The sequence below is a fragment of the Heterocephalus glaber genome, unplaced genomic scaffold, assembly GCF_053883595.1.
Source record: "Heterocephalus glaber isolate CG9 unplaced genomic scaffold, H.glaber_assembly_v1.0 deba00001662, whole genome shotgun sequence".
Taxonomy (NCBI): domain Eukaryota; kingdom Metazoa; phylum Chordata; class Mammalia; order Rodentia; family Bathyergidae; genus Heterocephalus; species Heterocephalus glaber.
This window is the reverse complement of record NW_028258403.1, coordinates 16603111-16629245: the sequence shown is the minus strand read 5'-3', so window position 1 is coordinate 16629245 and position 26135 is coordinate 16603111. Positions and strand designations below refer to the sequence as shown.

General features: G+C 34.4%; 1 protein-coding gene across 8 annotated transcripts in view; it reads left to right on the top strand.

Moving 5' to 3' along the window:
* The window catches only part of Ralgapa1 (Ral GTPase activating protein catalytic subunit alpha 1), a 228736-nt gene that overhangs the window by 23293 nt on the left and 179308 nt on the right, over positions 1-26135 (top strand). For all 8 annotated transcript variants that reach the window (XM_013066624.3, XM_087197118.1, XM_087197119.1 and 5 more), the window contains exons 2-7: positions 7382-7492; positions 8501-8550; positions 13284-13341; positions 18080-18123; positions 19629-19806; positions 21390-21505. In XM_013066624.3, coding sequence (XP_012922078.1) covers positions 7382-7492; positions 8501-8550; positions 13284-13341; positions 18080-18123; positions 19629-19806; positions 21390-21505 — 557 coding nt within the window. The remainder of the gene's footprint in view (positions 1-7381; positions 7493-8500; positions 8551-13283; positions 13342-18079; positions 18124-19628; positions 19807-21389; positions 21506-26135) is intronic.

The window sequence follows — 26135 nt, the reverse complement described above, 5'->3', positions numbered from 1 at the left end:
CTCATAGTTATAGTCCCCAGTCAGCTGGCTCCAATGCAAGAAAGTGTGGTAGAAGAGTCTGGTGGAGGAAAGCTGGTCACTATGTGGCTGGGAAGCAGTGAGTTAAGGGAAGAGCTAGGGAGGGTGATAGACCCTTCAAGTCAGGTTCCCAGTGACCTGTCTCTTGCAACTAGACCTCACCTCCTACCAGCACCTCGGCTATAGCACCTCCTGATCCAGTTACCTTCCAAAGCACTGTCTCTGAGTGCATGACAGTTTTGGGCGTCATTCTAGAGTAAAACCATAACACTCTTTTTCTCTTTTCCCTCAGTCTAGGAACATTATGCATGTGTTGGTGAACTTGATGGTGAGCCACAAGTTTCTGAGGCTTTGTTCATTTTTCATCATTAGCTTAATAATGAACCTGTCTTTAAGTTGGCTGTTTTGTTTTGTTTTCTTTTTGCCAGTCAGGTGAACTATTGAACTTATTCAGTTAATTTTTTATTTTAATTATTATACTTTTCAGGTCTTTGTCTTACAAGTTTTTGTTAAAAACTTGACTTCTATGTTTTTTGGTTTTTTTGGTACCAGGGATCAAACTTGGGTCCTTGCGCTTGCGCAGCAGGCAGTGAAATCACTGAGCTAAATCCCTGGCCCAAAAACTTGACTTTTAAAATAAAACATCAACTCTGGAAACATGATTGTCCCTTCTCCCCAGTACATATTGTTTCTAGTTTTGGTTATTGCTATTTGTTCCCTTAATTTTATTGACATAAGTTTTACCATCTTTATTTTATGTGAGCATTAAAATTTTTACTCATTCAGCTTAGTGGTCAGCAAGTGATTATTATATAGAGATTTCCTTACAATCAATAAGTCTCCTAGTCTTTACCAAAGGGCTGCATTTATTGTGGATTCAAGTAGACAGTTTGCAGTTCTGCCTTGCCCTTCATTTCCTTCTTGTTTCAAGGTCGGTCACAGGTGAGAGCTTGTAGCCTTCTCCATTCTTTCCTGAGTTTGCTTATTCTTAGACATGTATGTGAGCTAACATATTCCCGGGAATTTATCAGAGCTTTTCAAAGTCTCCTATTAATATCTCACTCTCCAGTTTTTCCTCTTAGGATTTTTTGGTTAGCTTCTTGTTTGTATCATTTATGGTAGTGACAGACAGCTGTGATGTTAAAAATTGCCACCTTTTGTTTGAGACGCATGATCCTAGGAAAAATGCTATGATGTGGGCAAGCTTTGAGTTAAGTAAAGAGAAGCTTTCCAAGTTGGTGTTTCCTAGAAGCTATCCCGACTAGTCAGATAATGACAGTTTTTTGAGATTGAGGTGATGAAAGAGCACCAGACTCATTCGTATTTCTTCAGTAGCTGGATAGGCTGCTAGTTTTCACTATAATCCTGGGCTCTTGGTTTTCAAAGTTATTACAGAGCGGGAGAGGGAAGTGGGGATAGAAATAGAGTAAATTAAAGTGTCACAAAACTCTCTGTTCTTAGTGAGATTCCTTTTTTAAAAAGTAAATTATAAGCTTTTGGTTAATTTCCTGGTTATTATAAGCCTTTGGTTAATTTCCACATTTCAGTAAAAGTTGATTTTGACTAACTTTGCCTTTGTTTACTTGCTTTTCTGGAGTTGTTCAGAGGCCTCTATTACCCTGATATTACCTACACTGATACTATCTACTTCTGCCTTGCTTGCTTGATTGATTGATTTAGACAAGGCCTCACTCTGTAGTCCAGGCTGGCCTTGAACTCATGGCAATCCTCTTGCCTTAGCATCCTGAGTGCTGGGATTACAGATGTGCATCACCATGCCTGGCTGCTTTTTCAACTCCAAATACTTATTAACCTTTTAATTTTTATTATAATGTTCTTTTATGAACATTTTTAGTGGCTACATATTCCATTAAATGATTGTGCCTCAACTAGTACCTTACTGTGTAGTGGACAGTGGAAAAGATAGTGGGAAATGAGGGAAGAAACTTTTGGCTAATAGGTTATATCAAAGACCTTGGGCTTTTATTATGCATGTGATGGGAAACCTTGAAGTATTTTAAGCAGGTTAGTAATTGGACTTAAGTTGCGTAAATCATTCTGATAACTATGTGAAGAATGTTATGGCTGGAATGAAGGCTTCTAAAATAAAATAATTCACTGAAAAGACTATAAGGTTCCAAACCAAGTGTCAGAGGAAATGCAGAGAGAGAAGTATATTGGAGAGCTACATAGGAAGGTAAACTTGTCAGAACTTGTTGGTGATTTGTTGAGGTGTGGCCAGTGGAGTGGGTAGAGAGTTGGGGTTGGGTGGAGGAAGATGAGAGTGGGATGAGTCTGAAATCAAATCTCTGGTTTAAGAGATAGGTGGTGTCTACTTTTGTGTTGTTATTTTAGCAATTGTTTCAGTATTTGTAGTGTACATCTTTAATATATCAATCTATTTTCAAGTGAGTTGTATTATTTATATATTGCATAGGAACCTTTTAATATGGTGCTTCCATTTCCCCTTCCTTTATGCTTTTGCTTCCATGTATTTTATGTATGTTATAAACTCCATAATGCCTTATAATTTTTGTTTAAACAGTCAATTATCTTTGAAAAAGTTTTCAGTAGCAAGAGAAAAACTTGTATATCTACTCTAATTGTTACCATTTCAGTGTTCTTTTTTCCTTTGTGTAGGTCCTATTTCTGATAATTCTTCCTGAAGGGCTTTTTCATTTCCATAGTATGTGGGTCTGCTGGTGATGAATTCCTCCAGATTTTTTTTTTCTTTTTGGTACTGGGGATTGAACTCGGGACCTTTCAAGGCAGGTGGTGGAACCACTGAGCTAAATCCCTAGCCCCTCCTCCAGATTTTTTATGTCTGCAAATGTCTTTTAGTTTCTCCTTGTTTTTGAAAGATATTTTTACTGGACATAGAACACTAGCATCATTGTTTTTCTTTAAGTATTTTTAAACTATTGTTGCATTCTTACAAGAAATCAGATGTCTTTGATTACTCTTCTTTCTTTTTTGGGGGGGTGGGGTTGAGACAAGGTCTCAGGCTGGCCATGAACTCACTGTTCAGTGACAAAATATATTATAATTAAAGAGGCTCAATATGCAAAGTCTGCCCCAAAAATGTATACACACTTCAGGAAGAGAAAAACAGTATGTTATTTTTTCAACTACTTTTTTCAGCTATGGTGTAGCTCAGTCTGGCCTTGGACACGTAGCAATCCTTCTCCCTCAGCCTCTCGTGTGCTGGGATTACTGGTGTGTACCACCATGCCTATGTACTCTATTTTTTACATATCTTTTTCTTTGACTGATTTTGAGATTTTTCTCATTTGTTTTGAGCAATTTGATTATAATGTGCATTGGTGAAATTTTCTTAATGTTTTTTATTCTTGAGGTTGTTGAATTTCATGCATTTGTAGGTTTGTGATTTTCATCAGACATCATTTTGGCCATTATGTCTACAGATATTTTTTATGTCTCCTTTACCTGAAAGATTTCAAGTTCTCTTTTATTAGACTACTTGGTTCACAGTTCATTTATGTGCTTTTCAATATGGGGGATTTTTTTTCTCTCTGTTTTGTTGTTCTGTTCTTCTGTGGTTTTTTTTCCAGGGCGGGGGGGGGGGGGCGGCGCAAGTATTAAGCCCAGTGGTACCAACCCATTGAGCTCCATATCCAGCCCTTTTTATTTTTATTTTGAGGCAGTGTCAACTTTCAGTTCTTCTGCCTCAGTCTCCCAAATAGCTGGGATTAGAGGCCCAGTTTAATTTATCCTTTCTAAAACACCAATCTGCTGTTAATTCTATCTAGTTTACTCTTCACTGTAGATTATTAGTTTTAAATCCATAGAGATTGATCTTCCATCCTCCTTAACTTTTTGAACATGTGAGATACAGTTTAATTATTTTCCTACTTTTTCCTGCATATTCTGACGTTTGTGTTCTGGTGTGAATTTGATTTGCTAATTATTCACTTCATTATTAGTTATATTTTCCTGCTTCTTTCAATGTCTCATAATCTTTACATAAAGTACTAGATAAAAACTGATAGTATATCTTGTTGAGTCTTGGATATTTTATTTATCTAAAGTTTTTCTTGAGCCTTTGTCCAGAGCAAAGTTATTTGGAAACAGTTTGATCCTTTTGCATTTTATTTTGTATTAGGTAGCTCTGAAGTACTGATGAGTCTAGGGCCAATTATTTCCACTATTGACCTTCTTTAGTCTTCTACACAAGTGTTCCATGATTGTGAGTTTTTGTATTTTGTCTAATGAGTCTAGGCACTCATCTTGGCCTTTATGAATGCCTGGGACTGTTACATATGCTCCTTTTTTTTTTAATCATTCTTAACATTTCTAAACGTTTTTAATTTTTAACATTTATTCCTAAAATTCTCTTGGAGAGGTTTAGTAATGCTTAATTTTGCTTTTGGTTAGAATGTGGTATGCCCTGTGTTATTCTTGGTACTTTGCCTAGTTTGTATCTTTATTCAGTTTTTGTTAATATCTCATCATTGCATGAAAGGGATATTCTCTTAAGTGTTAGATTTAGAGTTTTGTGTGTAAAATGCTACTTGTATTGTTCAAATCTTCCATATTCTTAGTACTAGTCTTACCCCTGCTAGGTTTCAGATAGGATTAAAATCTTACCTGTTAATATTTGAGTCAGGTATGTTAAAGTTTACCAGACTTGTTAGCAGATTATTTTCTCCTTAGAATTCTGTTGGTTTTTGCTTTTAGTGTTTTGAAATTGTGTATGAAAATATAGAATTGAAGCTTCCTAGTAGACAGCTTTTTGTCAAAATAATATTGACTTTCTTTAATTGTAGTAATTATTGCCTGTTAATGCCTAATTTGTGCTTTATTGAAGAATCAACATTGGTAATTTAAGTTAGGATCTAAATCATATATTTTGTCACTTTAATCTTTTTTTTATTTTGCAGTGTATTGGTGACTTTGAACCCAGAGAGCACTGAGCAATATCCCAGCCCTATTTTTCAATTTTGATACAAAGTCTTTCTTGGTTACTCAGGCTGTCCTTGAACTTTTGAACCTCCTGCTTCAACTTCCCAAGTAGCCACTTCAATCATTTTTTATTTTAAATTTGCTTGTATGTGTTTTGGGAAATGCCTTATAGCTTGATATTTGTGGGTGTTTTAAAATCCAGTATAATTACAGCTGTCTTACTTGGAAAGTTAGCCTAGTAAGTTGTATTTGGCATTTTTTTGTTTTACTATATTACTGCATTCACTTTTTTGGTACATTTCTGTACCAATTTCTGTTAGATTGAGAAACCTTTCTGTGCCCCCCCCCATACAACAATGGCGAACCTTTTAGAGCTTTCAGTGATACAAGCAGCTTGCTGTGGCATGGGTGCTATGGGGTCACCATCGCTGCTCTAATACGTAGAAGTTACTCATTCTGTTGGTACTCTTAGTAGCTACTCGAAATTTTAGTTGTAGACCAATCCATCGTCTTTTCTTCCTGTGACCCCCTTTTCTCCATCTTGCTACCTCTTGTCCTCTTTTCTTCACCACCTTCACCCCTCCGCTTGTTACTGTATATAAATTACTTATATTATTTTTTTCCAGGATTTCAGTGTTTGCAGTGAATGAGTGGTGTGTGTTAAAATAATCCACAGTATTGTTGGATCTGTCTTTGTTATTGATTAGATTATGTTAAGCCAATAATTTGCAATTTTTGGTACTTTATGATTAAAAGCAGATTGCTTGTGATACATCTTGGGGTTAGTGTATTATGGTGCCATCATTTGAGAAACCGTTATAAATTTTTTTTAAATGAATGAAGAATGATGATATTACAAAACTTGCTGAATTCAGTCTTTCAGATTAGGTATTTAATAACTTTTAAAGAGAAATATTCAATGTCTGAACTTTTTTTTCATGAATAAATAACTTTATTCATTAACAGTGTTATATACAGCATGAACATTTGGGAATACCCTAAATCTTTTTTTTTTTTTTTTTGCACTTTATTAAATTCTTTTATTGGTACTTTGTAGGTGTACAACACAATTACATTTCTCATTGGGAATTGTACCTTTACATAATGCATCTTGTTTCTTATTTTTTCCCCATTCCTAGCCCTCCCTTCACCCCCTCCACCCTTCCCTATTTACAAAAACTTTATTTCCATTTTTTCCATTTCTCATCATTTTTCCTTTCCCTTCTTTCCTTTCCCCTGCCCCTCCCACTACCCCTACCCCTGTGGACTTTTTCTTCCTATTTTGCATCATCGATTATTCATTCTAATCATTGGTACATTTTAGGTATACAATATAATGACATTCATCACTGGAAATTTGCACCTTTACATAGTCTCTCTTGGTTCTTATTTTTCACCCTTGCCCAGCCCTCCCTTCAACCCCTCCATTCCTCCCTATTTACAAAGATTTTGTTCCTGTTTTTCCGTTTTCTCATATTAATCCTCAATGTCTGAACCTTAAAGTCAGGAAAACTAACTTTTGACCTTTGGAATTCTTAATTACATATGGGTTAATAATGACTAAATGTCTTAATAAAAATATGTAGTAAAAATAAATGTATTATGATCAGGTTCTCAAAGCTCAGTTACAAAAAGAGCCCAAAGAGAAATTTCATTTGTGGAAACTAAATGTCTAGAATTATTTTGCTAAAGTTAGTATTCCTAAAGATGTAAGCATTCCTAAGTTTGCACCAGTTTCTTAAATCTTAGAAATCTCAATTTGAATTTATAGTAAAATTCTTTTCCTTTCTTTCTTTTTCTTTCTTTCTTTCTTTTTTTCTTTCTTTCTTTCTTGTTTCTTTAAGGAAATACTAATTCACAAATACTTCCAAACAAACAGTATTTCTGAAAATAGGGAAAATTTTTGAACCCTTAAACTTTTTCTTTAATCCACTGACCATTGGCTCAGTGCTATGCAAAACGTGTTCTCTAGATTAAAATTTTAAAAGATTATAAAAGAAGTTAGGCATGCCTTGCTCCTCAAGACTATGTAACATCTGTAGGAGGATAATACCAGGTCATACATATGATGTAATTAGGACTCACTGATAAAAATCATGGCATTATTTAGAAAGAGAAACCAAAATAAGTTAAGGGAACCTTTTTGGAAAGGATGGAATTTGGTATTGGGGTTTAAAATTGGTTGAATTTTTTCCCCCGTAGTCTCTTTCTGTCTGGATTTCCTTCCAAGTCCCTGAACATCCACCTAGGCATTGGCTATAGCTCATGAACTGGTATATAGTTGCATACCTGGCATAAATACGTATCTCATATTTTAATAGGATAGAATTTTAGGGTAGTTAATTGACTTTGAAAGAAACTTGGCATAATGAATATTTGTTAAATGTCATTTAACCTTTATGAAAATAGTAATTAGTAAAAACTTTCTTTTCTTTTTCAGAGAATGCAGAATCTATTGATCTTAAACAATTTTTTGACCAACATTTTTCACATATATATTATGTGTTCTTTGAAAATTTTGTGACTATTGAAGCTAGTCTTAAGCAAAAAGGTAAGTAAGATGTTAACACCTATTGTGACTGATGGTGATATTTCCAGTAACTGTCATAAACATTAAAAAGAGGCTCGCTGAGGATTTAGCTCAGTGGTGCTGCACCTGCCTCTCAAGTGCAAGGTCCTGAGTTGATCTCCAGTACCAAGCAAACAAACAAAAAGAGGCTCTTAGATGTTATAGTTTTAGGGTTATTTCATTTCTTTTCATCAGACAGCTTTTTGATACTCCTCTTCCACTATAACCACAGGTCCAGTAAGCATGAATTTGAGAGAAAACTAAAGGATTAGTGTTATTATCCTTATCAGTTTGTGAAGGCTCAGAAGAGTGGCTTTTTGCTTGTCAAATTTAACTGTTTTCTCATCTACCTTCTTTTTAATGCCTTGGGCATGTTTGAATAGTCATTTTTTGTTGTTGTTTTTTGGGGGGGTTTTTTTTGGTTTGTTTTTTTTTTTTTTGGTACTGGGGATCGAACTCGGGTCCTTGTGCTTGCGCAGCAGGCGGCGACACCACTGAACTAAATCCCCGGCCCAGTCATTTTTATATTTTAATTTTCAGAGCACATTTATAGTTCCCCATATATCATGATTTGTTTTTAGACTTAAGTATGTAGATCCTAATTGTGTATATATGTATACCTGTATGTGAGCGCACACTTGTTCAGTAGGAATCAGTCACTACTACTAAGCTGCAACCCCAATCCTAAAACCTAAATTTACTCAAAAGAGTATAGAGACATTAAAATACTTTGTACATAATGAATAGCATATATTTTAGAATGTTTCCGTTGGCTTGAACCACTGGTGTTACATGTGTGACTCACTCATCAAATGGCATGAGACACTTCATGTGTGTATGGCCCTGTCATGAACGTGTTAAACATTTACTAAAAAATCACTGGGAAAAAAAAACCCTTTGGTGCTTGAAATATTGTAAGCTAATGAAGTGTGATTATTCATAATTATAAAGTGGTGTATTTTAAAATATTTTTCTGTAAAAATATTATAGGTCACAAGTCTCAAAGAGAGGAATTGGATGCTATACTTTTTATTTTTGAGGTAAGTACTTGTGATTCTTTTAAATTTTTTTCAAAAATAATTCTGGGAGGGGTTGCGATTTAAATCCCCCTTCCACAGCTAAAGACTACAAGGAACTGAGCAAAAGAAAATGCTGTGAGACAGTGGGAGACAGGGAAGAGAACCGGTAGGGAGAGCAAGCTAAGCAACAGAGAGACCTGTAAGACTCAGAACATAGTTGCTCCCACAGTGATTGAAACAGAAATAGAAAAGAACCAACCTAATAGTCCAAGAAATTAATTTTGGTAGCTGCTTGAATACATATTAAATTTTACAAAGCCATCTTTGCTTCTGTAAATGAATAGGATTTGAACTAAGTACAGAACCAAGTTGTTTTGCTCTGGATAAAAAGCAAGTGATGCCAGAAATTGCATTATCAGTTTAATTTGGTGTATATCTGGTGAACATTAACACACCTAAAGCAAATCAAAAGTCATGAGAAAATCACTAGGATAATCCAGCACCTCAACATCAGAAGTCTTGATCACACTGTGTCAACAATAAGCTATGCTAATTTTAATTTAGAATATTATACTTTTTGAAAAATTCTTCTGAAAAAGACCAGCATTTAATGAAACAATAGTTTGATTATGATACCTACTAAGTAAACTTTTACCAAATTTTAGTCACTCCATAAAATCCATGATACTATGAAATTAATAGAATACTCAATTTTATGTAAATGAGAAGAAAAATATTCTTGGTAAATAATTTTCTGAAATTAAGATTTGTTCTTACATTATAAAAAAAATAATAATAATTCTGGGAACATATAAAGGAATGTATTGAAATTAAGCATGTAATGAAGCCCTGTGAACCTCTAGCCCAATGATGGCAAACCGATGGCACACATGTGCAGCTAGCTGTTTGTTATCATTGAAAGCTCTAAAAGGTTCACCCTCATTGCTCTGGCCTTTTGAAGAACTATATCTAATTTTTAACTAAATACAATTGATTGAATTTTGTATTTTTTTATTTTTTTAGGTACCTTTAGAATTGTTTTTAGGCGTTTCATACCACAAAATTAGTATGATATTCAATATATTTACAAATAATGAAAATTTTAATTTGTGTAAGGTTTACATAGAATTTTTTTTTTTTAATTCTAGAACTGCAGCTGTCGTACACCTAGGGGACTTACCATTTTCTGTTCTAATGGCTTTTCATTGTAAATTTGCACAAAATAGTCTCAAATGTTTATAAAATTGTCAATTTATATTACTTTGAAATGGAGTAGGGCAGATATTTATAAACTCAGAAGAAAACATATCTCAGAAGTGGCTGAGCAAAATTTGATGCTGAGCAAAATTTGATGCTCTGCTAAAATGTGTTTTATATTTTTAGCATGCTCATAAAAACTGAGAACCTGTCATACCTAGTTTAACTCTTTGTTCTTTATTCTTTCTTTCAAAGTAAATAGTATAGAAGTGTTCTGATATACTGAGAATTTAGCGACCTACAGAAAGCTAGGACTAGACTTTGTGACTTGAAAAGCCATAGGAAAAAATCATTTTCTAGTTGGGTATGATGGTGTGCACCTATAAGGCCCAGCTGCGTGGGAGACCAAAGAAAGAGGAAGGAGGATCACTTGACCCTAGGAGGTTTGAGACTGGGCAACAAACATAGCAAGATCCTGTCTTTAAAAAAAAAAAACTTTTATACATGTTTCTGTGTATCCCCAAATTCTATTTTGTCTATTGGTATTTAAAGATAATTTTCTGTTTTGTATTTTGATAGTTTTTTTGTTGTTGTTTATTTGTTTGTTTGTGAGACACTGTCTCACTATTTAGTTCTGAGCTCGCTATGTACTGTAGCCTGTCCTTGAACTTTTGGTGATCTTTTTGCCTCAGCCTCCTGTGTGCTAGGATTACAGGTGTGTGCTCCCATGCCAGGCATTTGGTGTAGTGTAGAAGACTTAGAACAACCTAATTAATTTTTTTGGAACTTCTTTTTTTTTTTTGGTACCGGGGATCGAACTTGGGTCCATGCACTTGCTCAGCAGGCGGTGAAACCACTGGGCTAAATCCCCGGCCTAATTAATTTTTTTTGTAGCTACTGATTAGACTATTGATTTAGTCACAGCTTTTTAAAAAAAGCTTATTTTGTTCCTAAAGTTTCAGACAGCAGTAATTTGTATTCACCATTTTTACTAGTCATGAACCCTGAAGCATTTAATTTACCTTCCCAAATGTTTGCATGAACTGTTTATAAGGTGAATGTTGAAACATTGATGTTTTGAGAAAGAATAAATGTATCCATATAGAAAGCAAGGTAATATTTCTCAAAAATATTTCTTCTTTTTTTCAGTACCCAGGATCGAACTTACGCCTTGCGCTTGTGAGGCAGGTGTGGTGCCACTGAGCTAAATTCCTGCCCCCCTCCCTTTTTTGAAAGTATTCTTTCAAATGTTCATGCTTGCCCTATATTCAGGAAACTAAGATGATTGATCAGTTACAGAAGCCCTTTCAGAGTATTTCCTCTATTAAAAGTAATTGTTAGCCTGGTGTGCTGACACATGCCTGTAATATGAGCACTCTGGGAGGCTCAGACAGGAGGATTGCAAGTTCAGGCCTAGCTTGAGTGATTTAGCAAGACTGTCTCAAAATTTTAAAAAGCCTCAGGATGTACCTCAGTGTGAAGGCCATGGGTTCAAACTCCAATACCACCCCCCACCCCCAGTCTTTTTTAACAAACTGATCATTTTTATTCTTTAAGTAGAAATACATGTTTTTAATGGATCACTGTATTTTATTAGAAAAAAGATGTGAAATCATTTTCATTTTCACTCATTTTTTTGTTTTGGTGCTGGAGATTGAATTTAGAGCCTTGTGCATGCTAAGCCATGCTCTTAACTAGGGAGCTACTGCTTAGCCCTAGGGTTTCATCTTTTGAAAACATTATTTCTTCTTATAACATTTTTCCTCCTTATAATGTGATAATATATAATCTCTGTTTAGAGACAAGTGATTAAAAAAACCCAAGAAATTATAAAGTGATTTCTTTTTTCTGGTTAAAAGCATCCTTAGGACCAGGGATTTAGCTCAGTGGTTTTGCTGCCTGCTGTGCAAGTGCAAGGACCCAAGTTCCATCCCTGGTACCAAAAAAAAAAAAAGCACCCTTATATAATGTTAATATGGGTTAAGGTTTATATTCTGCTTTTTTGATGTAGGTAAAAGCACGTGTAATATCTTTCATCTTTTATTATCCCCATTAAAAATGTAAGAGGTTAAATCTAAAGTATAATTTGTCATACTTTAGCAGTGTTTTTGAGTAATTCATAAACTTGTTTTTTCAACTCTTCCATAATTTTATCTCTTTTGACAATAAAAAATGTAATTATGGAGTTATTGGCTTAGATGTGGGAAACATAGAGAGGTGAGATAAAGAAGTTGTTATGCCTCATGTGAGACTAGCATTTATCTGTGAAGAACTATAATTTCTTCATTCTAAAAAAATGCATATCATTCTTTGATCAGAAATATAGAAGCAAAGGGTTTGGAACTAGGCATACTGAGGTTGTAATCTGTTCTGTCACTTTCTGGCTTACTCTCCTAAGCACACTACTTAACCCATTTGCTCACTAGTCAAGTGAAATTAATAAGCCTCTGAGATGATTGCAAGAATTAACAAGATACCATTATATAAAGGGTCTAGGTTAGTATTTGGTCCTTATGAGTATTCACATATGGTGTTTCCAAACAATAATAGTAATAAGAGCAGCAATAATAATGAACACAAATGTCATTCGACAAGAGGATGAGTACTGAGAGCATAGTACAGCAGTAAATTAGCTGTTGATATAAAGTGTTCCACATAGGCACTATTATAAAAGAAATGAGGCAAATATTTGAAAGTCTTACATGTAAAAAGTGTTTATTCCCAATAAATGAAAATCTAAATATGCTTACTTACCAAATTAGGCTCCTAAATTTAAAATTTTTGCTTTCTGATGCCTATGAATTAACAGCACAAATAATTTTTTTGTGTGTATGCGCAGTGCTGGGGATGGAACCCACAGCATCAAATGGACATAAACACATGCACTGTCACTGAGCTACGCTTCTAGCTTAAAATAAGTAAAAGATGATTTTCATGAAATCAAAATATTACCCGAGGTTTATCAAAATAGAAAAAAACAAAGAAAGAGAAAATGTCACAAGTATTAATGTCTTAGGGAATTAAAAACTCAATCAGTGTTACCCACAACACAGAAATTCTAGGAATAGTAAATAAACATTTTGAAATATATTAGACTTAGTATTTAGTTATTAGGAAGAAATAAACTTACTTTCTGTAGTCTTTTGTTTGTTTTGTTTTGTTTTGTTTTTGAGATAGGATCTTGCTATGTAGTTTAGGCTGGCCTTGAACTCGTGGCAATCCTCCTGCCTCAGCCTCCCGAGTGCTGGGATTACAGGGATGCACCACTCTGCCCAGCTGTAACATTTTTATAAAAGATTAATTTCATGGTTCAAGTATTTGTTAATATTGCTTTTTTTTGGCGTTTTCAAATATTAATCAACATGTCAGTACTGAATTAATACCATCACTATCAGATTAGTTTAGAGATTATTTTATATGTGTAGTATTTTATATATCTTTTATTTAAGAAGTTCTTACAGGCTTACTAATCTCTTCTCTTAATATCTGACATGTCATAGGATGTAGACTCATTACTTATATTTCATTTTCTATGTTTTGTTCATATTGATTTTTAGAAAATTTTACAACTTCTTCCAGAAAGAATTCATCAACGATGGCAGTTTCATAGTATAGGTAAGCATGTAACTATGTTTTTCCACATTTTAAATAAATGATGATATATGAAGATGCTTTTTAATGGGTTGATGGTGGTTTGAAATGAACTAATACTTATGATTTACTAAAAACAAAGAATGCAGGAACAAAGTGGGAATATAAGATAAAATAATACAGGTACAGGGCTGAGGGTGTAGTTCAGTGGTAGAGCATGTGCTTTGCATGCATGAGACCCTGTGTTCAATTCTCAGCACCCCAGAATAAATAAATATGTGTGTATGTTTGTGTGTGTGTGTGTGTGATTTTTCCATCAAATTTGCTAAGTGTTTTTGATCCTTTAGTTGACTATATTAGCAGTGGTATAAAATATAAAAAAATAAAATAAGATAAAAGCAGGATCAGGAACCAAGATAAATATCTGTGTGCATCAGAAACGAAAAGTACCAAAAAGAATAAAAGCTAGGTGTTTCAGATTTGAAAGCAAGCAGTGTGAACTGGGAGTTTGTGCCATTTAAAGGGGGGGAAAAAAGTGAAGGAACTGGAGTTAAACTTACGGCTTGAAGGGCCAAAGCAGGGCTTCCAAACTCATAGAATGAAATTGAAAAGAAAAAGAAAATCCTCCTGTGGGTTACTGTCATAGGAAGGACACAGACTTTGTTTTGCCTTAATTTAGCCAAAATACTTGCTGACTTAGAGGCTAGTTTGCCACAGGACTCTTGAGCTTTCATTATAAGACTTATTTTCCCCTTCAGATTAAAGAAAGAGTCTGCAGATTGGTTATTGTTGGCTTTGGTTCAGTGATGTCAGGCTTGATTGCTGGGAACTGTCAAAGGGAATGGATAGCCTCTAAATACACATTGTTGAAGTAGGATAGTATAGACCCTACATTCTTTTTTGCTGTGTTGGTGATTCTAGACAGGTGTTCTACTACTGAGCTATATCCTTTCCCTTCTCTTTGTGTGTGTGTGTGTGTGTGTGTGTGTGTGTGTGTGTGTGTGTGTGTGTGTGTGTGGTTTTAAAGACAGGATTTTGCTAAGGTACACAGTCCGGCCTTGAAATTTCAATTCTTCTGCCTCAGCCTCTTCATTAGCTAAGAGTATGGGTTTGCACCACCATGCCTGGCTATTCATTTATAAAATTGTATTTGTTTCTCTTTAAAAAGAAAGTCAGATTTATAGAGGTCCTACAATTCTTTAGTGGTTTTAGAAAATGAAATCTTTTCTAAGACTGAAACTGAGGCCATCCTAATTAGTAGTTCCAGTTTAAGAAGGAATTCTGGACAGATGGGAACATAGATGCAAATGCTAAAAAAAAAAGGACAAAATTCTAAATAGTAAAGCCTTTTAAAATAAATTTGTTAGCTAAATTTTGAGACTTGGGCTGGTTTTTTTTTTTTCTTTCTTTCTTTTTTTCTTTTTTTAGGTACCAGGGATCAAACTTGAGTCCTTGTGCTTGCCAGGCAGGTGGCAGAACCACTGAGTTAAATCCCTGGCCCAAGACTGAGTTTTTAGCTCAGTGGTAGAATGCTTACCTAGAATTTGTATGGCTCTGGGTTTTAGATCTAGCACCATAAAAATAATTTAATAATTAAAAGTAAAATGAAATTTGGAGGCCAGAGTTTATGTTCCCATTATATGTAAAGAATTCTTATAGCACAGTATATCCAAAAGGCAAACTAATTTCTAAAGTAGACAGAAGAATAGACATTATACTAAAGAAGATTTAAGAATTGCTAATAAGCACATAAAGTGTTCAAAAGAATAAGGTCCTATTTTGTATTTCATAATCATAAAAATATTTTTGAAGGCTATATATGGAGAAACTTTCTTTAGACATTTGAACTTCAAAGACTTGTATGTCTGAGGAATGTAGCCTTTAATCTCCACAGATTAAAGGAATGTAGTTTTTAATCTCCACAGATTACCTACTACATGTTACCTAGTTGTCATGACTAATAGTATTTCAAAATGTCTGTAACTTGAAAAAATTCATAAATTTTTACTTTTCTTTGTCATACAGAAAAATCCTGCAAATACCCCCTTTTTGTTTTTTTCTTTTTGGGGGTCAGTACTGGGTATTGAACCCATGGTCTGCACTGAGCTACGTTCCCATCCTTTTTTATTGTTGTTGTCTTTTTTGAGACAGGGTCTGGTTAAGTCACTAAATTGCCTGGGTGGGGCTTGAATTTGAAATTTTCCTGTATCAGTCTCTCAAGAGTGCTAGGATTACAGGCATGTGCCACCATGCCTGGCTTATTTCCTTTTTTTTTTTTTTTTTTTGTCTTCCATATAAAAGTAGATGAATCAATGACTCCAATTGATATTTTTAAAAATAGCTTCATTGAGATATAATTTATATAGATAAAATTTACCCAGTTAAGTAAACAAATCAGTGATTTTTAGTTAATATATAGTCACTACAATCCAGTTTTAGAACATTTCTAGCACCCCCAAATATATTTCAAGCCTATTTCTGGCCAATCACTATTTCTACCACCATTTTACTGTCCTAAATAAATTTTTAATTTTTGGATATTTCATATAGAAAATCATCCAAATTTGTGGTTATTTGTGTCTTCCTTCTTTCCTTAGCATAATTTCTTTTTGGTTTATTTATACTAGTATTCTTTTTTTATTGCTGCATAGTTTTCTGTTGTGTCACTATATCATGTGATGTTGATCTACTCACCAACTAATGAACATTTCTGTGTTTGCAGTTTATTATATGTTGTTTACTAGTTCTATTTTATTATGGATTCTTGCAAATTTTCTGCTATAGGATTATGTTATCTGTGAATTAAGACATTTACTTTTTATTTCTAATCTGGTGCCTTTAATTGTTTTGTATTTTTTTTATTTATTATACCTCCACTAGTGCTGAATAAAAGTGGCCAGAGTGGACATCTATGCATTATTCCATATGTTAAAAGGAAACAGTCTTTCACCATTATGTATGTTAACTGTAGCTTTTTGTTGATGCCCTTTGTCATGTTGAAGAAGTTATCTTCTCTTCCCAGTTCGTTGAGTTGTCTTGTTTTGTTTTGTTGGTACTGAAAATCGAACTCAGGACCTTGCGCTTGCAAGGCAGGCAGTGCCACTGAGCTAAATCCCCGGCCCAGTTTGTTGAGTTTTTAATCATGGTGTGTATTGTATTTTCTCAAATCCATTTTCTGTATCTATTGATATGATAACTTTCATTGTCCTTGGCGGTTTTGTCATTTATTCTATTATGTATTTAATTCATTGAAGTTTGTGTTAAACCAACCTTGTGTTCTTGATTTAAATCCCTCTTAGTCAGCACTTACTAGTAGCTTTACATGTTGCTACACTCGGGGTGTTAATGATTTGTTAGATTTTTGCCTGTTTGATAATGGAGAGATACTGCTTTCTAATTTTCTTGTCATGTCATTGTCTAGCCTTATAGATTAGTTGGAAAGTGGTCCCTCCTCAATTTTCTGAAAGAGCTTGTGAATGGCTGGTGTAATTTTCCTCTTAAAATATTTGATAAAATTAAAAGTAAAGTCATTTGGACGTGGGCTTTTCTTTGTGAGAACTGTAATTATTATTTCAACTTCTTTGCTTGTTATAGGTTTACTCAGATCTTATATTTATTTTTGAGTCAATTTTGATAATGTATATCTTTCTAGGAGTTTGTCCATTTCATCTAAATTGTCCAGTTTGCAGGTATAAAGTTGTTCAAGTTATTCTCTTACAGTAAACCTCTTAATTCCTGAAGAGTTAGTAGTGATGTGCTCTCTTTTATTCCTGATTTGGGTAATTTATGTCTTTTATTATTTTATTGGCCAATCTAGCTAAGCATTTGTCATATTTCTTGATCTTTTGGTGTCATTGATTTTTCTCTATATTTTTTCGGCTTTTTATTTTATTGATTTCTAATCTTTTATATTTTATAGAAATACTGCTTTGGGTTTAATTTGCTCTTCTATTTCTAGTAAAGATGTAAACATACAATATTAATTTGATATTTTTTATACCTTATTTAAATGACTTGTTTTGCATACCATTTCAATAAGGTTTTAAACAAGCCAGTTTTAAATTCTAGGTGGATTTATAAATAAGTAATAATATAAAAAATTTTGGAAATGATTAGTACCAAAATCTGTATACTGGTTTCCTCTGAGGAAGAAAATGGTACAGAATTCACTTATACCTCTATGGTTTGATAATGTATTAAAGAGAATGTAAATAAATGAAATTTAAAAATTATAACAATTTACATTTGTTCAAATTGAATTGTGGCCCTCTAGATATTTGTTAATGTTAATTTCATTATTTTTATGTAGGGTTGAAATATTTCATAATTTAAAAAGAAAAAACAAACACTTTTTGAAACAAATTAATGCAATGGGAATATTTATTTGTTAGGAAATACTAGATATACTCATTTGAGTCACTGAATGAAAAATTTCTGCAGTGAATTTTATATTAGTGATAAAGGTTTGTGTTTATCTAAGTGATATGTGATAGATTATCATTTCAAACACAGTTTGGGGCCCACGTTTTATCAATAAAATGAATGCTGTTTAGTTGTAATAGTGTGTTAGAAAGGTGATTTTTTTGTGTGTGTGCCCTCTGGTCTCAAGTTTGGCCAGCAGGATATCAAGATCACCAAGAACAAGTTGGAGGTTGCCAAGGACTTGTTAAAAAATATTTTCAAGTCTGACCGAGAACTCTGACATTTTAGAAATAGATAAGAATACTGTATATGAATATTTTAAATCATATTTCCTTTTCAGGATTGATTTTGAAGAAACTACTCCACACAGGAAACTCCTTAAAGGTATGATATTTTTATTGTCTCTGACTTTTAAGAACCTGAGTAAACCATACATGCACTTGCCCACTTTTCCTACCACAGCTTTTTCTTGAAGATTATTGAATTGTCATCATATGATTGAAATGAGTTCACCTAAAATATAGCTATACTTAATATTATGTTTGAGAATGCCTATTAGCTTGACCAGGGCATTGAAAACTGTTGTATTTTGCCACTGCACTGACTTATCACCAGAAATCTTTCCTCTGTGAAAAATTGTTTAGTCATTCAACAAATTATTCTTCATTTTACCATAGCTGTTTGTTTTTTGGGTTTCTTTTTGGTGGTGCCGGGGATTGAACTCAGGACCTTGCGCTTGTGAGGCAGGCACGGTGCCACTGTGCTAAATCCCCAGCCCTATAGCTATTTGTAGGTGTAGAGGAAGATAGGAGTTAGAGATACCTGTCACTCTGTCCGTTCATCCATCTGTCCGTCTGTCTTAACTATGTACATAATATAGGTTTTACTTTATTTTTATTAGCTCATTGTGCTATAGTAAGGGAAACTGTCCATTCCAAACCCTATTGCTACATTGTGGGTAAAGTCACACATTATAAAATACACTTTGAGCATCAAGGCTTGGATACAGCAATACAAAGGAATAAACCTTCCTACACCTTTCTGCTGTTACGTGGCTAAATCACAAGAGTGACAGCAGTTGAATAGCTTTGACAGTAGCCATTAACAAAACTTTGGTAGGATGATTTCCAGTGCTCCCTGTGAGATTAGGTTGATGAAGAACTTAGTGTTTTACTTGTCAGAGATTGAATTTTCCTCTCTATTTTTGTGCTCTTTTGCTAGGAAAGCATTCTTTCATTGATTCGTGTATTTATTGTCTTCTGTGTGTAGGTATTGTTCTAGGTGCTTAGATATAGTAATATACCAAAGTTCCTGATCTGTAGCTTAGAAGCAAATAATAAGTAAATGAGATAATTTCAGAGTTTAAAATAATTTTACCTTAATAATTAGAATAATAATTGTACCTGTAACAATTTAATTTTATAATTTTAGTAATTTCAGAACTCTTTCAGAACAAGAGCATTGGATTAGCAATGTACCAGGATCTGTTACCATTCCTCCTTGACCAAGCTCATTATAGGAAGGAACAGTCATTGCCCTGCCTCTTTTTGTTTCTTGGATTAGACTAGGAGTGATAGGAGGTAGGGAGGGAAGGAGGTGGACAAGAAGGAAATGCTTTTCTGATTTTTCACAAGTGGAAATTATAAAATAAAACTTACTTAATTGGCTTTAGACAGAGACCAAGTTTATTCTTTACTCATGAAAAATCCATGAATTTAGATTTTAAAATAATGAGTTCAGTAGATGTCTTGGGTATAATATATGTCTCCCTCCTTTTCCCTTTCTGTTTCTTTTGTAAAATGTCATTCTGTAATCATCTAGAGAGCTGTGTTTTAAAGAGGAAAAAGTATTTCCATTAAAATATACTCTTGTTTTTCATTTTATTTTAGATTAGGCGGGAAGGTGTTCGTCTTTTCTTGTTATGGTTGCAAGCTCTTCAAAATAACTGTAGCAGAGAACAACTCTGGATGTTTTCATGCTTAATCCCTGGGTTCTCGGCACCACAATCTGAACATGGACCTCGAACTTTAGATAATCTTATTAATCCTCCACTCAACCTTCAAGAAAGTAAGATGTTATTCATCAGTATTTGAAAGTTTTAATAGTTTCTTAATGTATTTTTAAATGCCAGTACATTTATTAAATAAGTTAAATAAGACAATGTGTTAAAATATGGATTTAATTATTATTTAGATATGGTGAGGCCAGGATATGAAGACAGCTATTGAAAACATAGTTTATTACTGCTTGCAAGAAGGCGTCTCATGCAGGGCTAGAGAGTGGAGGGATAGGGCATGAAAGAGAAATTACCAGGGTTAGTCAGAAGGCAAAGGGAACAGGAATAAACGTAGGCTAGAGCCTTCAATAGTTTCTCTGGGGAAAAATAGACAAGCCAGGATAGACAAGTTAGTTGAATGATTTCAGTGGGTTCTGGGACATACACATTATCGTTAGTTGTTTGGTACCTGGGCTTGTGGTGTTTAGACCAGAGAAGTAGTGGCCTTAAGTGAGAGTGTGGAGGAGGTGGTAGGTGTGTGGGCTGTGGATTGGTTGGCTTGTGTGTGAAAGGACTAATACTCTAGAAATCAGCTAGTCTGGAAGGGACATTATCCCAGTTAAGGAGACTTTAAATGTTTAATCATCTGCAACATATGATTAATGCAGACTATTTTACATTGGTCTTTAATTTTTATTTCTTATCTATCATCTTGTGTCATGGAGTTTGTCTGTATGTACACTGAAGTACAAGTGCATTTCACTTTGTAAAATAGATGTCTGCAAAAATGTTATATATAAATTGAATTTTTAAATCCTCAATATTTTTACTTTTAGATTTATTTTACAATTTCAGAAATGTTACTTAATTTTTACTTTCATTCATTAGTGAACCTTTGTCCTTTTTACCCTAAGATTTTCAAATGTTACTATTTTAACCTTAGTTTTCTTCCCCCTGTATTTGTGTGTGTGTGTGTGTGTGTGTGTGTGTGTGTGTGTGTGTGTGTGTTTAGTGGGTATTGGGGGTTGTTGTCAGCATGCTTACTTGGCTGGTATTTACTGAGAAACAGCTTCAGAGACCTGAATATGTTAAACCAGATGCTGATTGTGCAGCTTGGGAAATATTTAAGAGAATTCACTGAGTTGTGGGTTGATTTTCTTGAATTTGTGCTTGTTACAATGAATTTTTTGAGCAAAATGTAAAAGTTTCTTTTTTGTGTAATCAGAATATTACTTTGATAAATAAGCACATTGTTGCTGCTGTTTCTCATGATATTGTAGGTTTATGTAATAGAACTAGTGATTTTCCTAGTTCCTCCTCTGATGAGATGTCATGTCTTCTTAATCATTGTGTATCCAGTCTTCCTCCCTATGTCACATTCTGTCAATTGAGAGTTCACAAACAGCTGGTTATTAAAGTTTATTTATGTTGGTTGTGATAGACTATCAGGATGACATCAGATTTTTGTTTTTGTTTTTGTTTTGTTGAGGTGCTGGGGATCAAACCCAACCTTGACCTCAGATTTATTTTAAGATTCAATCATTAGAAAGTTTTCAAGCAGTTTTCATTGTATACATGTCTTGGAGTTAAATTTTATTTGGTCATACTATCTTAATAAATTTGTAATTATACCATTCTTTTTGTCTTTGGGTAGCTCAAGTCACTATAGAGGAAATCACTCCTCTTGTCCCCCCACAATCAGGAGATAAAGGACAAGAAGATCTCACAAGCTACTTTCTTGAAGCACTTTTAAAATACATAGTAATTCAGGTGTGTTACCTTTGATATCAACCCCCTTGCTGTATTATGTGGGTAACCCCTTTTTCCCTTTCTTACCATTTTTCTGTCATAGTAGCTATTGCTTATTTTCTTGAAAGAGGAGTGAAATTTAGAATTTTGAAAATATATGTTAATATCCATTTCTTGAGATCAAAGTCACTGGACAGATTATGAAACTCTCAGCTAAAGAAATTTTTATGATAGGTCTGTGTATATAACTTTTTTATGTAGTCAGTTGGTCTCAATTTCTAATCCTGTCATTTGTTTTTTTATTTTATTTTATTTTTTTTTCGGTATCGGGGATCGAACTCGGGTCCTTGTGCTTGTGCAGCAGGCAGCGAAACCAGTGAGCTAAATCCCCAGCCCTCTAATCCTGTCATTTGTAATCAGCAGCTGTGGTAATGTAAATGAAAGGGTGATAACTGATTTAGGGATCATCTTGTCAAGATGTAACAGTTAAGGCAGTAGACTGCAGGATAGGAATTGGGGAGAGATGTAATTTACACTTAAACCTATTATGCCTTTTGCATTTCTAAGTGCATGCACTTTATAAGGTATCCTGTTCATTTGAAGGTATGAAATGTACATTTCCTGATTGATGAAAACACTTTTAGCACATGCACATTTCTTATAACTTCAGGCATAAAAATTCCCTATACCTCAGAAAAACATTATAAAGTTAATTTGGATCCTGAGCCAGGTTACCAGGGTTTGAATCTTGATTCCACATCTTAGCTGATGTATGACCTTTGGGAAATTACTTCACTACTCTATAGTGTACTTCTGTTTTCTTGTTTGTAAAGTAGGTTTGTTTCATTTTGGTATTTGAGGCTTAGGTAGTGCAAAGTGCTTAGAATGAAATAGTGCACAGCACAAAGTAAGTGTTCTACTATCATTGGTTAGTTTTCACTATCATTACTACTTGTATTTCTTCAAAACATCTTGTACTTCATATGGATTTTTAAAATTGCCTTATTGGTTTATTGTGAAATAATTAGCATACAGTAAACTTTCATATTTGAAATTTACAGTTTGACAGATTTTTATTACATGTATACACCTATGAAATCATTAGCGTAGTCAAATAAAGAACCTATCTGTCACCCCTAAAAGTTTCCTTGGGTTGTTTATAATCTACCCTTTGCACTCTCCCCCACCCATCCAGAGGCAACCATTGGTCTAATTTTTGTCACTACAGATTGGTTTGCATGATCCATATTTTCATATATAGTATGTATTCTTTTGTGATCTAGTTTCTCTCAGTATAATTTTTTAATATTATTATATTGATATATCTTGTATATATCAATTTTGTGGTACTGAGGATTGAACCTAGCACCTTTGCACTGAGTTATGCCTCCAGCTTTTTGTTGTTGTTTTAATTTGAGACAGAATTTCACTAAGTCACTGAGTTACCCAGGCCAGGCTTGAATTAGCTACCTTCCTATTTCCAGCTCCCAACGTGCTGAATTTACACCCAGCTACTCCTTTTTATTATTGACTAGCATTTCATTGTCTGGATATGCTGCGATTAGTAATCCAGTACCTACTGATGGCCATTTGAGTTGTTTCCATAGTAAAATTTCAATGAATATTGGCAAAGAAGTCTTTGTTGAACATAAAATGCTTTCTTCTCCCTTAAGTAAATACCTAGGAGTGGAATGGCTATGTCATATAGTAGTTGTATGTTCACTTATTAACAAATTGCCAAACTGTTGTACCTTTTTACATTCCACCAGCAATGTGTGAGACTTAAAATTGCTTCACATCCTCCCCAACAGTTGTTACATCATCAGCCTATAATTCTGGTGATTATATAGTGGTATCTATCTCATTGTTGTTTTTAATTTCATTTCCCTAACTGCTAATGATGTATTATCTTTTTATGTTTGTCATCTTGAAGTGACTTCACTTTTTGCCAGTTTTTAAATTGGATTATTTTTCTTAAACTGTGAATTTTTTTATATGCTCTAGATAGACATCCTTAGGTGTATGTTTTACAAAAATTTTCTCCTAGTGGCTTGCCTTTTCATTTTCATAGATGACTTTGAAGCCTGAGTTTGTTCTTTTGAAAAGAAATGTTTATTTTGACAAAGTCTGGTAGATGAGTTTTTTCTTTTTTGAATACAACATTTGGTGTTGTTTTCTATAAATCTTTGTCTAAGCCAGATGTGTGGTGCACAACTGTAATCTCAATATCCAGGAGACTGAAGCAGGAGGATTGTGAGTTTAAGATCAGCTTGGGCAATTTAGTGAGTTTGAGGCCAGCCTGAGCCTACACAGTGAGACCTTGTCTCAGCCAGACAAAACAAATTTTTTTTAATGCAACATCACAAAAAACTCTTTTTAAAAAACCTTTATAGTTCATGTTTCTCTGTTTTATTTTGAGCTAATTTTGATACATGCACCAGTCTGTGTTGATCATGGTTCCTTGATGAAAGTGGTGTTTGCCAAGAATTTTCAGTGGTATTATTCTTTTTTTCTTTATAATCAGTATTTTATTTTATTTTATTTTTTTATTTTATTTTACTTTTTGGTAGTACCGGGCATTGAACTCAGGACCTTGTGCTTGCGAGGCAGGCGACAGAACCACTGAGCTAAATCCCTGGTCTTATAATCAGTATTTTATAGGGAAGGATTTTATAACTTATGTAAATATCCCCTTCCTCTTAACAATTTCACCCATATGGTTTATTATCCATTCATTTGACTAGATTATTACAGCGATAGTTGAGCTTTATTAAGACCTAATACACAGGCCTGGGATTTAGCTCAATGGCACCGCACCTGCCTTGCAAGTGCAAGGTCTTGAGTTCAATCCCCGGTACCCTCCCCCACCCCCCTGCTCCACAAAAAGATATAATACACATGCCATGCATTTCACTCACTCTAAAGGTACACTTCAATGTTTTTTGGTTTTTTTGGTTTACAGTGCTGGGTAAATGAACCTAGGGCTTTGCCCATGTTAAGCAAGTGCTCTACCATGAGCTATACCTGCAGCTGCTACAGTTGTATTTTTTTAAAGTATACTGACAAGATTAGGCAGCCATCACTGCAAATAGTTTTAGAACATTGTAGTCCTAATAAGAAACCCCACACTCACTAGGAGTAATCCTTTTATTCTCCAAGTCCCTTTTCCATCCCCTAACCTAGGCAAACACTGATCTATTTTCTGTCTCTGTGGTCCATTGTAGACATTTCATATATATGGAATCATACAAAATTTAGTCTTTTTTAACTGGCTTCGTTACTTAAGTTTTCAAAGTTCATGTTGCAGCAGGTATCAAAACTTCATTCCTTTTTATTACTGAATAATATTCTATATGTGAATAAACCACATTTTATCAGTTGATGAGTATTTGAGTTGTTTTCTCTTTTGAGCAATTGTTAAAATTTTAATCCCATCTTGTACACTCAGTAGTTGGTGAAATACTGCTAGCAAAAGCTTTCTTCTCTGTTATTCATGTAATTATTTATTTCAACATAGGTTTATGAAGCTCAGGGTATAGCTCAGTGATAGAGCATTTGCCTAACATAGGTTTATGATTCCCACGAATCCCTGTGTTAATATTCATTATTGTTATTTATTTTGATGCTCATACTGTCCTAGATTTGGCCAGGGGGAATTCCTTAAATGATTTCTGTGTGTTTTAATTTGCCTCCAAAACCTTTTCTTACTTCCTGGCACAGCAAGATGTTTCAGTATCATCTTGTACCTTCCTTGCTCCCACTATAGAATAATCTGTCTCTCCAAGGAGCCATCATTCATTTTGGTGGAAAACTGTATTTGGGATTCAAGATCCAGGCACTCAGAGTGGTCATTGCTGTTGCCTTTCCTGGATCTGCTTGGGGGCTAGAGTTAAGAGAATGCATACAGTATACATACATCTCTCCCTCTCCCTCCCCTCCCCCTCCTTCACTCACTTTTCCTCCTTCCCTCCCTCTCTCTCCTCTTCCCTTTTTCCTCTCCCCTCCTCCTTCTTGCTCCCTTTTTGTCTTTTTATCTCCTTTCCTTCCCTCCATTTTCCTCTTTTCTCCCCCCCCCTTCTTTCTCACCATCAGTTCATACCAATACCACAGATTTCAGTTCAATACTAGGTTCACTCTAGTTTCTCCTTTCTGTATTTATAATTCTGTTTGTCAATGGGAAACTTACACTAGTCTCCATATATTTGCTTATTCAGTGAATCCTTCTTATAGGTAATCAGATCTCCCATTAGCTCCATTGCCCTGTTCTGCATACATTCTCTGTAACTATCAACCTCTAGTACTTCACTCTGGACCTTTGCCAGCCCCCTACTTAAATATCTTCCTCACCCTGTTGGAGTTCCACACCAGTAAATTATGCTACTCTGTCTCCTCTGTTCCCCACCCCACTTCATAGACATTCTTCTTACCTGTCTCAGTCTCTTAAGTCTGTACTGTGCTGCTACTGTCTCTACTACATCCCTTCCATGGATACCCTGCTTCCTATTCTTGGGTTCTGATTATGTATACTTGACTAGTGCCATTGCTTACACACACCTGACCTCATATGCCTATTCTGTATGCCTTTATTCAGAAAAGCTCAGAGGGGAAAGAATACTAGTCTTGTCATCAGTAGAGCCAAATTATGAGACAT